We start from the raw sequence: 16,341 nt of genomic DNA, 5'->3' as shown, positions 1-16,341 counted from the left end.
AAACAGGGCCTTCGACCAAAATGTTGACTCGTTTAATCGGACAGAAAATGTTTGAAACTTGCCTCAAAATGATATTTGCCGCAGAAACTCACTTTGAAAATTACACATTCAGAAGACTTCTTTGTTGTAATAACTTTCTTTTTTATAGGTACTTTCATTAATAAATCATTAGTATATAGTCCACTATATAGCCCAGTATTAGTATACAGTGTGGATCAGTGGGTGCTTTCTTTAAAAAAAAGTATTAAAAGAATCATCAAGGCAGTGGAATTGTTCAGTAGAATGGTTAAATTCCTTTCACAGGTTGTATTATTCTCTTACCTTGATTTTAAACTCCAACTGGGAATTGATGGTGTACATCATTTCTGTTCTCTCCATTGTACGAGCACCCTCATTACATTTCCTCACAAGCTGCATATACACACATACAGAAAAAAAGGTGATTATTAACTAAGGCTCTCTCAAACAACACTAGAAAAACTTACAGTGGTAATTCTCAGTATGTTTCACCTTGCTGACAACATGAAGAGCTTTTTTGCATGCCTCATAAGAGGCTGAATCTTTGGGCGTCTTCTGGCATATGGTCTACAAGACAAAAACATTTTGGTGCTTGAGTACACAGTTTAATATGCTGTAAATCTAAAATAGACTTGCATCAGAACTTGTTTCCTGTTTGTACAACAGTTTTTGATTTATTGTTCCTGAAGGTTTTCAAACATTTTATCTGTAATGGAGGGCTCTCAAAATTTTCTCACGCATGTCTGATATTTTCCAGCAAGAGTTTCACTTGTTTCTGAGCTGTGGGAAGAAAGAGAGAAAGAAGGAAAGAAAACCAAACCCAGCATTCTCATGCTCAGAGTCAGCCAGCCAAGCTGTCCTAAACTAGGAAACCCACTGCCAAGCTCAGGGGACCCACAAAGCGACAAAGAGTTGGAAAGATGAGAGGGTGAGAAAGCAAGAAAAGGTCTACAGGAAGGAGGGAAGGATGGCAATAAATGAAAACAAGAATTGTGAGGATAGGGACGAAGTGGTGAAGTTTCTAGGTCATCTTTAGTGCAGCTTACTCCCTCACTTCATTTTACAAATACAATCATCTTGAGAGGAAAAAGACGACAGAGAGGAAACAACACCAGCCCTTTTAAACCATGCCTGAAATACAGTAAAAGAGCCTCAAACCAACTCAACCCCTTTTGTTTATGCTGAAATACTGTAGAAAAGTCTCAAGCAATAATAAATACATTTAAACAGAATTGCTACTGTTAAACAGGGAGGCCCTGAAAGCTAAAACCTGAATGAAAGTGAAAGTACAGAAGAGTGTAAATTTGAGAGCAAAGTACGAAGAGAAAAGAAAGAAAAACAAGAAGTGGCAGGAGATTGTAACTGGCTTAATTTGATGTGTTATGTAACAGTGAACATCCTTCAGGTCAAATTAAACCACATAATCAAAGCACAAGATGCATGTCAGAAGACTGAAAATGCAGTTACAAGAGAGCCAGATGTTTATGTCAGTTTTAGAGATGTTAGCACAGCTCAGGCTGGGTCTAAAGGGGAAGTCGAGGGATAATGTCACTCACATCCATCAACAGGGGCAGCCGTGTGACTCTCTGCATGGGAAGGATGAGGAAGGAGATCATTGGAAGGTTCCGGCAGTCCGGGTGGGCCTCGATCCTTGTCAGTACCTCCTTAAAGGAGGGGCTTTTATTTCTGAAGGGATAAATGGACTAGTGATACACTAGATAAATAGTGTTAAACTAGTGATTGACTGCAGAGTGTCATGTGATCCCAATGATATAAAAAAAAACTTTATCACTATGCAACAAATATAAATGTAACCAACTTAATTTCTAGTAATTGCCACTTTTATTCCTTATAATTGCGAATTTATATCTGGCAGTTTGACATCACAATTATAAGAAAGTGATTTCTGTGACAAAATCTGTTGCAATTCTGACTGTTCCTCTAAATCGCACCTCTATCTCACATGACTTTATATCTTACAATATATCTGCGACTTTACATCTGGGAGTTTGTTTCACTTTAAAGTTATTATATCACACAATTGAAACTTTGTTTATCACAATTTTACTTTTAATGTCACAACTGTGACTGATTCCCTGAAAGGGGTCTTTTTGATTTGTAAGAAGTTATTGTACTATAAAAAACATTTTGTAAGTTTCAGAGCTCAAAACTTCCTCATTAGTCCAAAAACAGCTTTTATTAAAACCAAGCTCAGAAAACCAATTATTTCAGATTGTGTCACTTTGTGATGTAATAGTGCAACGAAAGCACGGCCTCTTCAGAATTAGATCAACACCTACACTTCTACATCATCACGTCTTTGGCCCCATCCACTGGTGTGTTAGTTAAATAAAAGAGAAATACAGAATCACTGGACTAGAAATAACATTATCTTATTTTATTCCTAGGAAAGTGATTATTTATTTTCAATTATGTGGATGACTCAGAAGAGATTTATTTGTTCGGTACTTTACCTATGTCCTTACTACATTTGGGAACATTTCAGTTGCATTGCTGTCTATGCAGGCTCAGAAAGCTCTTATATTTAATCAAAAATAACTTAATTTGTGTTCCAAAGATGAACAAAGGTCTTGCGTGTTTGGATCGACATGAGTGGAAGTAATTAATGACAGAATTTTCATTTTTGGGTGAACTATCCCCAGAGGTGGGTAGTAACGAGTTACATTTACTTCGTTACATTTACTTGAGTAATTTCTTTGGGTAACTAATACTTTTAGAGTATATTCAAAGATGGGTACTTTTACTCTTATTCAAGTACATTTTTAGAGAAAAAAAACTACTTTTACTTCGTTACTGTGGGCGACGCTCCTCTTGTTACTTTATCTTAATACAATACAAGTTAAAAATGCTTAAATTTATTCCAAACGTGCCGTCTACTTTTCTTTGGGCAATGAGCGATGGCCATTAGCGAATGATTCATTCTTTTGAGTGAATTCTGTTCGAAGGCTTGATCAAACCAGTTGGCAAATCAGTGAATTGGTTCGCGAATCAGTTTGAATGATTCGTTCAGTTCAGTCGTCTGAAGCGGTTCTCAATCAGAGTTGTAACATCAAGAGCGTTGAAGACGTGGCTTTGGATCTACAGTCAATTGAAAGCAAATCTGCAAAGGCTTGTTTGCTAGAGCTCTATGAAGATCTTTATTAGATGAACACCGCGTGCGCTGTCTACGGTTCCACAGGTATAGACAGGCCTCATTCATTACAGAACACGATACCATTATGACATTACCAGTTTGTTGTATATGTTCCTTATACATTAAATACAATGTATAATTCATACATTAAATAAGCGGTCAAAGAGTATGAAATGAACACCTGCCAAACCCATGTTAGCTCTGCGCAGCGCCGCGCGACCTGTTCTAGACACAATTAATATTCATATTTTTACAATATTTATGCTTGCAGAAATATAGGCTACATTTGACAAATCTTATATTCTGCAAAATATAAACAATGTACATTTTTTTTTCGTTATGTTCAGATGTCGGTAGCAGTCATGTGAGGAGTTTTCAGAGGTTTCAGTGTGAGAGGTTATAGAAATATACATTTATAATACATAATTAATTTACTTTAAAATATAATTTAATTCAGTGATGCAAATCAGAATTTTCATCAGCTGTTACTCCAGTTTTCAGAGTCATATGATCCCTCAGAAATCATTCTTATATATTGATTTATTACCAGTGTTGGAAACAGTTTTGCTGCTTAATATTTTTTGGATCCTGTGACATTTTATTCAGGATGCTTTGATTAATAGAAAGTTAAAAAGAACAGCATTGATCAACATATTGGAATGATTTCTGAAGGATTATGTGACAACGAAGATTGGAGTAAAGGCAGATGAAAATTCTGATTTGCATCACTGAAATAAATTACATAAAAAAATAATTAAAAATCTTTTGAACGGCATTGTGTAAACACACACACACACACACATTACATAAATTTAATCTATATATCTAAATAAAAATAGGCTATATACAGTATATTTTCCAAAGCAACTAGTAACTAACTACTTGAGTAGTTTTTTTTGTCCAATACTTTTTTACTCTTACTCAAGTAACTATTCAGACTATTACTATGTAAATATTTCTATAAGTACTTTTACTTTTACTTGAGTACAGTTTTTGGGTAGCCTACTCTACCCACTTCTGACTGTCCCTTTAATATCTCACAATGTGATCTCGTAACTAACACTTTAATTTCTCGCAATGTGACTTTTTAATTTGATCTCTTATTTAATATAAATTTTCTCATTTTAAAGTTAATTTCATAACTACCCTCATGAAAAAAAGAAGTTTATTCAAGTGTGCTATTAGTATACTTCTTTTAAACTAAAAATAGGAAAGTATACTTTTATTCTACTTTTTATGTACTTCTCAGAAATGGGCTTTATGTACTTAGAAATATACTTAAAATGACATGTAAGTATATTTGACTTTTACTTAGAAAAAGTCTAAATATATTTGAGATATACTTGTGCTCCTAGAATCCGTGTTTTCATTGTTATATGGTAGGGGCGCTAGTACACATCTTCTGTACAGAATTTCCAAAAAATACTCAAGTGAAGAAGAAACCAAAACAACATGCTTCCACATGTAATCTAACATGATCAACAGACATAAAACAGCATCAAAACTGTGTAATGTTATGGAATAAAATGTCGACCAATGAAGGGGTAATAATGACTGTCAAGCTTTGGGGTGTTGATCGACTCCGTCTGCGTCTTGATTATCATTCTGAATCCAGTTCATAGTCTTTTTTTAGCTTTTTGTTCAAAATGTTGTTTATTTCTTTATTTTTTATTTATGACACTTGCCCACATTCAAGTGTTTAAAAAAGAATGCATGAAGCTAGAATAAAATGTACAATACAAGCAGATACTCTGTTCTTTCTTTTTATGTTTTGTATGTTCAGATATTCATATAACAAAATATATACAAATTAATACCTAAATAGGGACATAGTAGTATACCATGTATGATGTGAAGTTCACTAAAAGAAAACTTGCAGTATAAAACATCTAAACTAGTAGTTTACTGAGACTATACTTCTATAAGTACTAAAAATGCTACTACATGTATTTAATTACTATCAGTATACCTATAAGTTCACTTATAGTATAGTTGCAGTACAAGCTAAAAACTCTGATGTAAACTCTGATGTTTACTACTGTTATACTTAAAGTATACTTAAAAGTATACTTTTATATATTAGAAAGTGGGTCAATTTAGTCCCAATGAGTATTAAAATAGTACACATACGAGTATACTACTAGTACATTGATATTAGTATACTTACTACATAAAGTATACTTAAAATATACTCAAACTTTACTTAAGTATACTTAATAAAATAAACTTGAAGTATACTACTTTTTGGTAAGGGTACCCTTTTTATTTTTACACTGAGGTAGAAAATACCTTCCACAGAAATCTGATCACTGTGTAGAAAAAGCTTCATACCTTCATAATTTTCAGTTGAAGCAATGATAGTCTGTGTGTATGTGTGCTGTACTCACAGCAGCCTTTGCAGGGTTCTCTGCTGGTACACTTCATTTGAGCAGTATGTCACATAGGGGTCAAAGTTTGACTGGGCGTGCCTTAAAATGATGTCACTTATGTCATCAATTACAATGTTCTGCTGGTGCCGATCCTCAAGTTCCTTAAAGAACCTAGAGGGAGAAAATGGAGGTAAACAATTGCATGAAAGCATTAACATGCATGGCATGCCTCACATAACATCAACAGGAGTCAAAGCTGATGCAGGGAGCACCCTGTTTTAGTCATTACATATGCACAAACACACGCACACATACACTTATACAACACAAAGCCAGGAAGGTGTTCTAACACCTTTCTCAGGCCTATGATCAGAACAGAGCACAGGATGTCCCAAAGCCCCTCAAATGACCAAGCAGGGATGGCAGCATGAAAATGATACACACATGCTCTTCCTGACAGGACACACACTTCATGACTTCAGTTGCAAGGTATTCACGATTTAGAGCCATCTGTGCTGGAACCCAGCATGACCTTTGGTTCACAATCTCACAATAGACCAGAAAAAGACTCAACCTGAATGCTAAATCTGGAAGTGATGTCAGACAGGTTGTTAGCACAAGGGCCGTGACCCCAGGACCTTCCTACAGGTGGTTGGAGCCCTAGCAGCTTTACAGGGACAAGAGTTAACCAATGCAGTCCAAATGAACAGGACTAAAAATAAATTTGTACAATGGGCAACTATTAAACACATACTCAGCAACAAAATCAGTGTTTGGAAACAAACATCTATTTCTGTTCTTGGGGGTTTACACAGTTAAAGGGGTGGTTGATTGTGATTTCACCTTTTTAACTTTAGTTAGTGTGTAATGTTGCTGTTTGAGCATAAACAATATCTGCAGTTACAATGCTGAAAATTCAATGCAAATGGAGATGAGGGACATTTCTCAATATGCGTTCTTGTCTGTACTTGTGTTCTTGTGGACTTGTGAAACGTCATCATCAACCCAAGTACTGTTCCAATTCAAAGTTCACATATAGCCAAGTACAGTTCAAATCCCCGGATGTGTTCTTGCTCCGCCCCTTTTATCAAGGATGATCCAGAGTAGGGCTGGGCCGACAGACGATGCCTTCGTCCATCGCCGATGGCTGATAGACATCACGATGTTGAGCCGGCATCGAACAGATGCTGAATGGCGCCACCAGTGTGCGTACACTCATAGAAAATGTGTTTGAATTTTAAAGAAGTGGCGCAATGCTGCTCTTCTCATCCAGTGTGTGACCAGATTCAGTCATCTCTCCTTACTCTGTCTGTTTATGTGATAAGTGAAATTTGATGTGCTGTAACAGGCAACCGTTGGCAATCGTTATTTGTTTTCCTTGCCGTTCTGAATACAGATTTACGCTTCGGGCACACCCCCTAACGCCAACCCCTGTCCCATCCCCCCGATGTCATTGTCCATCGCGATGTTTCACTGCAGACATCGTCCGATGCCAAGTTTGTAGACATCGCCCAACCCTAATCCAGAGGTGACTTGTGCGAACTTGAGGCAGCCAGGTATCCCAGAATGCATTTCGCACCAACCAGCGACCGTTAATGGCGGAGGAGAAAACCCAATTTTCAAAATATTACAGTTATTGTGTCATGAAATGCAGCTCTAAGAGTATTTCAGGTGAGAATGTAGTTGTTTAAAATTCAAATCTGCGGTTTATTTATAAAGATACCGCCTATTTGAAAATGTGCTTCGCCGATTTCGGAGACGTGAGATCCACGCGATCAGCGGTCGCTCAGTGAGCATGTATCTCGACGAGAGGAACTTAACCTCGGCTAGTCCTTCTGGCAATTACTGCTGGCTCTGATGTCTCTGTAAAGTTAGTGGTTAAACATAAGGTAAAATTCGTTTTGGGGTAAATCTAAGAGGCTATGGTCTCATGAAATTATTATTTCGTCCGGGTCATATCGTTTTGGCTGAGCACAAAGTTATGTTTCATAAATTATTCATTTATTAATCGTAATACAACACTGACTTTGTTGAAAGCATTTGACTGAATTGTTTGCTTCTGTCTTTATTCCCTATTACATAAGTCTCTTATACTTACTTATTCTTTTAGAATGGCTATTATTGTTCATTAAAACTTGACATAACAAAAAAGGCAGAGTTGTGCTTGTCATAATTCATTTTATTGTACATACAGTATAATAGATAATAAGATAATCAGAGTATACAGTTGGGCAAAAAAGTATTTAGTCAGCCGCCAACTGTGCAAGTTCTTCCACTTAAAAAGATGAGAGAGGCCTGTAATTTTCATCATAGGTACACTTCAACTATGAGAGACAGAATGGGGGGAAAGAATCCAGGAAATCACATTGTCTGATTTTTAAAGAATTTATTTGCAAATTATGGTGGAAAATAAGTATTTGGTCAATAACATTGATCCACTGACTAGAAAACATTCAGGCGGGGATTTGCTGTTGTGTCTGAGAAATGGTCAATGGGGAGGTGATTTTATTTTACAACCTTCAAGGCAGATATGTACACTGAAAGAGACAAATACATGTAGTGAGCAAAACTGACTAACCCAAGGTTGCAAGTGTCATTGGGTAATTCTTAGAAAACGGTGTAATACCCATCACCCCAATTCAAACCTGATGGCTGAACTTTCAAGGAATCATATCTTCCTACCTTAGGCCTAAGGGCTTTAACCATTATGTTCCTAAATATGTGGTAACAACAATTATTTATCATTTGTAACCCTCATAGTAATATTGTAAAATATTAACATGTTAAAAAAAAAAGGTTTTCTATTTTCTATAATATACACACACACACATACAGTATATATTTTTAAAATATTTACATGTTTATATTTATATTCATATAATTTATATTATACTGTATATAAATATATTTCATATTTAACATAACATATTTACATATTTTTCTTAAATATATACATGCATGTGTATTTATATATGAGTCAATGGCGTGACGCCTAAATTTTCTGTCCGATTGAATTTTTTCAGTTAAAAATTGGTTTAAATGCATAAAAAAGATGCCATAGTCAAGTCAAGTCAATATTATTTGTATAGTGCTTTTAACAATACAAATTGTGTATTGATATAAGGTGGCTTTATATCAGCTTTACAGTATTTAGACGGGGAAATAGTTTATATAAGAAGTACCTCTTCCACATATGTACCAACTTAAATATTTCAAAAAACATTAGTTATTTATAATTTTTCTGCTATTCCAACTGTCAAAACATCATGTGGTGTAACCGTCCAGCCATAACTGTTGTTTTGGAAACATCGTTGAAATTACCCTAAATTTATTCAGATGAATTTTCTGCACTATTTGGCATGTTTTCCAAAGTGTTTTGTAATCCTGTATAAAATTGCAAAGCATTTGTATTTATATTTCCATCATAATATTCAAACAAACTTTGTCCGATAATCTCCATTTTATGAAATATCATGTGGTGTGACCATCAATAAACTGCCATTTTGGTACTTTTATGTTGAAATCCATTCAAAGATGTTGCATCATATAACAATTTGCCAAGGACCCATAGAAGCATCAAGCAGGTTTCTAACTCTCTTTCAAATTTTGAAAAAATTTACCTAAATTACCTTTTTAATGGCTGGTATGTAGTTACCACATTTGGATATCATGTGGTATGAACATGAATATAAAAAAAAATGAATATTAAGTTATTTCTACAAGCATTTATTTTTATTATAAATGTCATAGTGACCTTTCACGGGAAGCTAGCTTGTTTTGTTTATAGTATACTTAAGTGAATGGGATTTTTTAAATATTTTTCTCAGTTTTATGCAATTTACAGAAAAAATAAGTTTGCTAACTACAATTAAAAAGGCAATTCTGAAATTATAGAACAAAAATATGAGATCATTATTTACAATAACTCAAAGGAAATGCAAATACTTTGTGAGTATTACTACTGAGAACATAATTGAAGTGTTGAAAAAACATGGAATGGTTGCTGGTTCCAGACGGGCTTGTCTGAGTATTTCAAAAACTGCTGATCTACTGGGATTTTCATGCACAGCTATCTCTAGGGTTTATAGAGAAAGGTCCGAAAAAGAGAAAATATCCAGTGAGCAGCAGTTGTGTGGACAAAAATGCCTTGTTGATGTCAGAGGAGAATTGGCAGACTGGTTAGCGATGATAGAAAGGCAACAGTAACTCAAATAACCACTCGTTACAACCAAGGTATGCGGAATATCATCTCTGAATGCACAACACGTCAAATCCTGAAGTAGATGGGCTACAGCAGCAGAAGACCACACCGGGTGCCTCTCCTGTCAGCTAAGAACAGGAAATGGAGGCTACAATTCGCACAGGCTCACCAAAATTGGACAATAGAATATTAGAAAAACGTTGTCTGGTCTGATGAGTCTCGATTTCTGCTGCGACATTCAGATGGTAGGGTCAATTTGGCGTAAAGAACATGAAAGCATGGATCCATCCTGCCTTGTCTCATGGGTTCAGACTGGTGGTGGTGGTGGAATGGTGTGGGGGATATTGATGACCATGTCCATCCCTTTATGACTACAGTGTACCCATCTTCTGATGGCTACTTCCAGCAGGATAATGCACCATGTCACAAAACGTCTCGGTTACTGATGTAACCCTCGTTCCCTGAAGGAGGGAACGGGAGACGTAACGTCGACGTGACGACGTAATTGGGATCACTTCAGAGAGCCCTATCCACTTCGAGTATCTACAGAACAAGCCAATGAACGTTGGCGTGCGTGAACGCGTCACGCGCCCCCGCCCCGCTGCGCGGGTATAAACCGGAAGCGGGCGCACGCACACATTGTTTTTCGCTGAGGAGCCGAGATAGTGACGGCCATGCAGCGATGGTCAGCAACAGTGGCGACGGGACGTTACGTCTCCCGTTCCCTCCTTCAGGGAACGAGGGTTACATCAGTAACCGAGACGTTCCCTTTCAGTCGCTCACGTTCGACGTAACGTCGACGTGACGACGTAATTGGGATCCCATGGAAAACGCCACGGTTGCTGCCACATCCAGCGCCCTACGCAAGACTCTCAGCCCCCCAACTGCTGGGGCGGAAGACCTGCGTAGAGGGAGCTCAACTGCTGTTCCATTACCCCCCACACAGTGAACTCTTAATAACACTGGGAAAGCGTACCCTTCCAGGGAAAAGGACGCTGCGGAGCCACATCCTGCCCGAAGGGAGGTAACATGTGGAGAATACACATATGGACTGGCCGAGGGGGCAGTGCAACATATGGAATGTCACTGGGGTGGCTCCACCCGAAGGGGGGGGGAGACACACCGGACAGTGACGGCAGAGCAGACTCTGCCAAGGGAAGACACGGGCTCACCGCAGGGAGCTGGTCATGGAGGAATACACATATGGGATCGCCGCAGGGAACGCACATATGGAACCCGGCCTAGCCCAAGTTACACAAGCATACGAGCACTAGGCCTGGCGCCGGACGTTCCGCAACGTCCGACTGCCGAAGGGGTGCGGAGGAACTCACAGGGTTCGCCAAGTGGGGAACTCGACTGGAGTAAAAAAGCGCACATATCCATTCCTAGGAAGGGAGTGGCGCAGCAAGCCGACACTAAGCGGGAGCTTCGGTGTTACCGGCTAGAAGAAGCGAGCACACAGGAAGAAACCGGCTCAACACGTAAGCTATAAAACTTAGCGAACGTGTTAGGTGTCGTCCAGCCCGCAGCTCTACAGATGTCTGTCAGAGAGGCGCCGTGTGCCAGCGCCCAGGAAGAAGCGACACCCCTAGTGGAGTGGGCTTTCAACCCAGGTGGGCAGGGCACGCCTTGGACTCCGTAAGCCAAGGCGATGGCATCCACTATCCAGTGGGCCATCCTCTGCTTGGAGACAGCCTTCCCTTTCTGCTGGCCTCCGTAACAGACGAAGAGCTGATCTGAGGTCCTGAGGCTTTGCGTTCTGTCCACGTACAGACGCAGAGCGCGAACGGGACAGAGAAAAGCCAGGGCTGGATCTGCCTCCTCCGAAGGCAGCGCTTGCAGGTTCACTACCTGGTCCCGGAAGGGAGTGGTAGGAACCTTGGGCACGTATCCGGGCCGGGGTCTCAGGATGACGTGAGAGTTACCCGGGCCGAATTCTAGGCACGATTCGTCGACCGAAAATGCATGCAGGTCCCCTACCCTCTTGATAGAGGCCAATGCAACCAGGAGTACTGTCTTACAGGACAGAATTTTTAACTCAGCTGACTGCAGAGGCTCAAAGGGTGGTCTCTGAAGTGCCGAAAGGACCTCGCTCCCCTCAGGAACCTGACGATCAGGTCGTGCTTCCCAAGAGACTTACCTTTAACCGCATCGTGATGTGCAGCAATGGCGGCCACATACACTTTAAGGGTGGAGGGAGACAGCCTTCGCTCCAGCCCCTCTTGCAGGAAGGAAAGCACGGCTCTGATGGAGCAAGATCGGGGGTTCTCCTCGTGAGAGGAGCACCAGTCAACGAACAGGTTCCACTTCAACGCATAGAGGCGCCTCGTAGAGGGGGCTCTAGCGGAAGTGATGGTGTCAACTACCGCAGGGGGTAGGTCATCTAGAACCTCCGCGTCCCGTCCAGGGACCAGACATGGAGTTTCCAGAGGTCTGGGCGCGGGTGCCACAGGGTGCCCCGTCTCTGAGAGAGCAGGTCTTCTCTCAGAGGAATGGGCCAGGGAGGGGCTGTCGCGAGGAGCACTAGTTCCGGGAACCAGGTCCGGTTGGGCCAATACGGCGCAACTAGCAAGACCTGCTCCTCGTCCTCCCTGACTTTGCACAAGGCCTGTGCAAGAAGGCTCACTGGGGGGAACGCATACTTGCGTAGGCCCCGGGGCCAGCTGTGTGCCAGAGCATCCGTGCCGAGGGTCCCCTCGGTCAGAGAATAGAACAACTGGCAATGAGACGTGTCCGGGGTGGCAAACAGATCTACCTGTGCGGTCCCGAAGCGCCTGAACATCAGCTGGACCACCTGGGGATGGAGTCGCCATTCTCCCGGTAGCACCTGCTGCCGTGAGAGCTCGTCGGCTGCACGGTTGAGCAGGCCCGGAATAAAAACGGCACGAAGCGACCTCAGATGCTTCTGACTCCAGAGGAGGAGATGGCGGGCGAGTTGTGACATGCGGCGGGAGCGTAGACCACCTTGGCGGTTGATGTACGCAACGGTCGCAGTGCTGTCCGAACGGACTAGTACGTGCTTGCCTAGTAGCAGCGGTTTGAAGCGGCTCAGCGCAAGACGTACTGCTAACAACTCGAGGCAGTTGATGTGCCAATGCAGTTGAGGTCCCGTCCACAGACCTGAAGCTGCATGCCCGTCGAACGTGGCCCCCCAGCCGGTGGCAGAGGCATCCGTGGAGACCACAGAGTGCCTGGACACTTGTTCCAGGGGAACCCCTACCCGCAGGAATGAAGGGTCCGACCACAAGCTGAGAGTTTGGCGACAGTGCGGAGTCACTTGAACCCGGCACGAGCCACTCTGCCACGCCCATCTCGGGACTCGATCGTGGAGCCAGTGTTGGAGCGGCCTCATATGAAGCAATCCGAGCGGCGTAACCGCGGCTACAGATGCCATATGCCCCAGGAGCCTCTGAAAGAGTTTCAGTGGTGCCGCTGTTCTGCGTCTGAGCGTGCTCACGCAGCTCAACACTGACTGGACACGGGCCTCGGTGAGGCGCGCTGTCATGTTGACCGAGTCCAACTCCATACCGAGAAAAGAGATCCTCTGCCCGGGGGTGAGTTTGCTCTTTTCCCAGTTGACCCGAAGCCCTAGGTGGCTGAGGTGGCTGAGCACCATGTCCCTGTGTTCGCACAACTGCTCTCTCGACTGGGCTAGAATAAGCCAGTCGTCGAGGTAGTTGAGAACGCGAACACCCCGCTCGCACAAGGGAGCAATGGCCGCCTCCGCGACTTTCGTGAAGACGCGGGGCGACAGGGCAAGCCCGAAGGGTAAGACCTTGTACTGATATGCCCGTCCCTCGAACGCAAAACGAAGAAACGGTCTGTGTCGAGGGAGAATCGAGACATGAAAGTACGCGTCCTTCAGGTCGATCGCTGCAAACCAATCCTGGGGACGGATGCATTTGAAAATGCGTTTCTGCGTAAGCATCTTGAACGGTAGCCTGTGCAGGGACCGGTTCAGGACGCGCAGGTCCAGGATTGGCCGTAACCCACCACCTTTCTTGGGTACAATGAAGTACGGGCTGTAGAAGCCGGTCTTCATATCGGCTGGAGGGACCGGCTCGATCGCGTCCTTCGCCAGTAGGACTGCGATCTCTGCCCTGAGCACAGGGGAACTGTCTGCCAGAACACGGGTGAACAGAATGCCCCTGAAAGCAGGGGGGCGCCGGGCGAACTGAATCGCATAGCCGAGTCTGATGGTACGGATGAGCCAGCGAGACGGGCTGGGAAGCGCTACCCACGCTCCCAGGGACCGAGCAAGCGGGACCAAGGGCACCACAGACGTACCCGGGGTGGGGCAGCGCGGCGGAATGCAGGGACCCGACTCGGACGGCACAGCGGCCCGAAGTGGGGTCTGAGTGTGTGGTGCAGCACATACCTGATTCCGTCGAAGGGCAGAGAGAGTGTGCGGAGGCGTCAGTGCGTCCAGGACACGGCCACTGCTGCCCGCTGGCGATGAAAGAGGGGCTCGGGAGTGACAAGGCATGGTGGCGTCGTCGACTGCCAAGCGCGCCCTCTTGGGGCCCAGAGGTTTCAGAAATTGCTCTTTCTTTGAGAATGTGGGTACCACTGACCCGTGGGTCAGTGGCGGAACAAAAGGAAAAGGAAACAAAAGATTCTCCACCCGGCCCTCCACCGGGGGAAGGAGTGGCGCCTTCGCCATCTCCTGAAGAGCAACTTGATCCACCTCTGGGCCGCCCGTCTCAGGGACGTTTGCACCGTCGCTTGCCCCCTGGTTTGGCAGCGGCCTGGACGGGCGGGGTCGGCTTCCTACGGCTTGCTCCGCGCTGAGGCCTGGATGGTTGCTGCTGCTGGGGCTTAGCGGGAGCGGAGGACGCCGCAGAAGGCCGACCTCGGCGACGAGTAGACGGAGGATCTGCGGCCGGCGGACGGGAGGAAGCAGCAGCGGTCCGCCGGGGCAGGATGTGCCGGATGGCCTCCGTCTGCTTCTGTGCGGCCGAGAACTGTTGGGCAAAGCTCTCGACCGCGTCGCCGAACAACCCAACCTGGGAAAGAGGGGCATCCAGGAACCGATATTTATCGGCGTCCCTCATATCCGCCAGGTTGAGCCAAAGGTGGCGCTCCTGGACCACCAAGGTGGACATCGCCTGACCGACTGAACGTGCAGTTTCCTTCGTCGCCCGGAGGGCGAGGTCGGTTGCCACACGGAGCTCCCGAAGGAGCTCTGGGTCAGAACCACCCTCGTTCATGTCCATGAGCGCCTGGGCCTGGTGGACCTGCAAGAGCGCCATGGCATGGAGGGCGGAAGCAGCCTGTCCACAGGCCTTGTAAGCCCTCGCCGTTAGACCGGACGAGAACCTACAGGCCCTGGACGGGAGGCGCGGATTACCCCGCCAAGAGGAAGCGGACGCCGGACACAGTTGCATCGCGACGGCCCGCTCCACTGGAGGGATATCCACATACCCCTCAGCTGCCCCGCCGTCGAGGGTGGCGAGGGGGGAGGAGCCACTAGGACGGCTTCGGGCACTATACGGTGCCTTCCACGTCCTAGAGAGCTCCTTATGCACCTCCGGAAAGAAAGGTACCGGGGCGGCGCACTGAGAACCAGCACGGCCCGCCCCGAGAAACCAATCGTCCAACCGAGAAGGTTCGGGACGTGGTGGAGGGTTCCACACAAGCCCAACCTTCTCGGCGGCCCGGGAAAGCATAGCCGCCCATTCTGGATCCGGCTCGGACGCCACACGCCCCGAGGGGGGTAACGCAGCCGAGTCATCATCTCCAGAGGACTGAAGCTCCCCCTCCGATGCTGCGATCGACATCTGGTCGTCAGGAGGAGCCCCAAAGGAAACGGCCGGTCGTTCCGGAGAAGGACCAAGACGCTCGCTAAGGGACTCCAATGGCAGCAGCGCTTGTGAGGCATGAGGGGCCCGCGGAGGTTGACTCGACGGGGAAGCCCTCACGGTAATCCTCAGATCACCCTGGTCATGCACCGAAGTAGGTCTATACTGCGGGGCAGAATAAACACTAGATCGGGGCATAGGCGAGGGGACTGCACCTCCCTTGAGGTAAGCGAGTCTCGATCTAAGCGCTGAGATAGTCATATTCCCGCAATGGGAACACGAACTATCCACAAAAGCCGCCTCAGCGTGTTGAATGCCCAAACACGAGAGGCAACTACTGTGGCCATCTGCTGGCGCCAGGGAACGACTGCATCCAGAAACGCACAAGCGGAATGACATCTTGAAAAAGACGCAGGGTCACGCTTGTGTTGCTCTTTTAGTGAAAACAAAAAAATAGAAACTAACTCTCTAGTGCTGAGGCACCCAGGGGTAGCCGCGGTGTGAACACACGGGGAAACGCCCACCGGACCGACACACACACACACAGCACGATAGTGCTGTGAAAACAGCAGTTGTGAGCTGCAATGCTCGCGGCCACCGCTGATCGCGCCGTCACACCAACACCAAGGAGAGTCCTCTTCTTTAGGCAGTCTTCTGTAGAGTGAAGCAAAGCTCGGCTCCGAAGCGAAAGACAATGTGTGCGTGCGCCCGCTTCCGGTTTATACCCGCGCAGCGGGGCGGGGGCGCGTGACGCGTTCACGCACGCCAACGTTCATTGGCTTGTTCTGTAGATACTCG

At 44.8% G+C, this 16,341-nt stretch overlaps 1 protein-coding gene across 1 annotated transcript in view; it reads right to left on the bottom strand.

The window, feature by feature from the left end:
• LOC306887998 (rho guanine nucleotide exchange factor 26-like) overlaps nucleotides 1-16,341 on the bottom strand; it is an 81,689-nt gene that overhangs the window by 27,749 nt on the left and 37,599 nt on the right. The window contains exons 7-10 of the mRNA XM_079446083.1: nucleotides 5,560-5,712; nucleotides 1,575-1,704; nucleotides 511-585; nucleotides 322-411 (exon numbers count right to left, since the gene is read on the bottom strand). Coding sequence (XP_079302209.1) covers nucleotides 322-411; nucleotides 511-585; nucleotides 1,575-1,704; nucleotides 5,560-5,712 — 448 coding nt within the window. The remainder of the gene's footprint in view (nucleotides 1-321; nucleotides 412-510; nucleotides 586-1,574; nucleotides 1,705-5,559; nucleotides 5,713-16,341) is intronic.

Source organism: Barbus barbus (assembly GCF_936440315.1).
Source record: "Barbus barbus genome assembly, chromosome: 22".
Classification (NCBI taxonomy): Eukaryota; Metazoa; Chordata; class Actinopteri; order Cypriniformes; family Cyprinidae; genus Barbus; species Barbus barbus.
The sequence above is the reverse complement of the archived record's forward strand: the minus strand, read 5'-3'. Positions and strand labels throughout refer to the sequence as shown.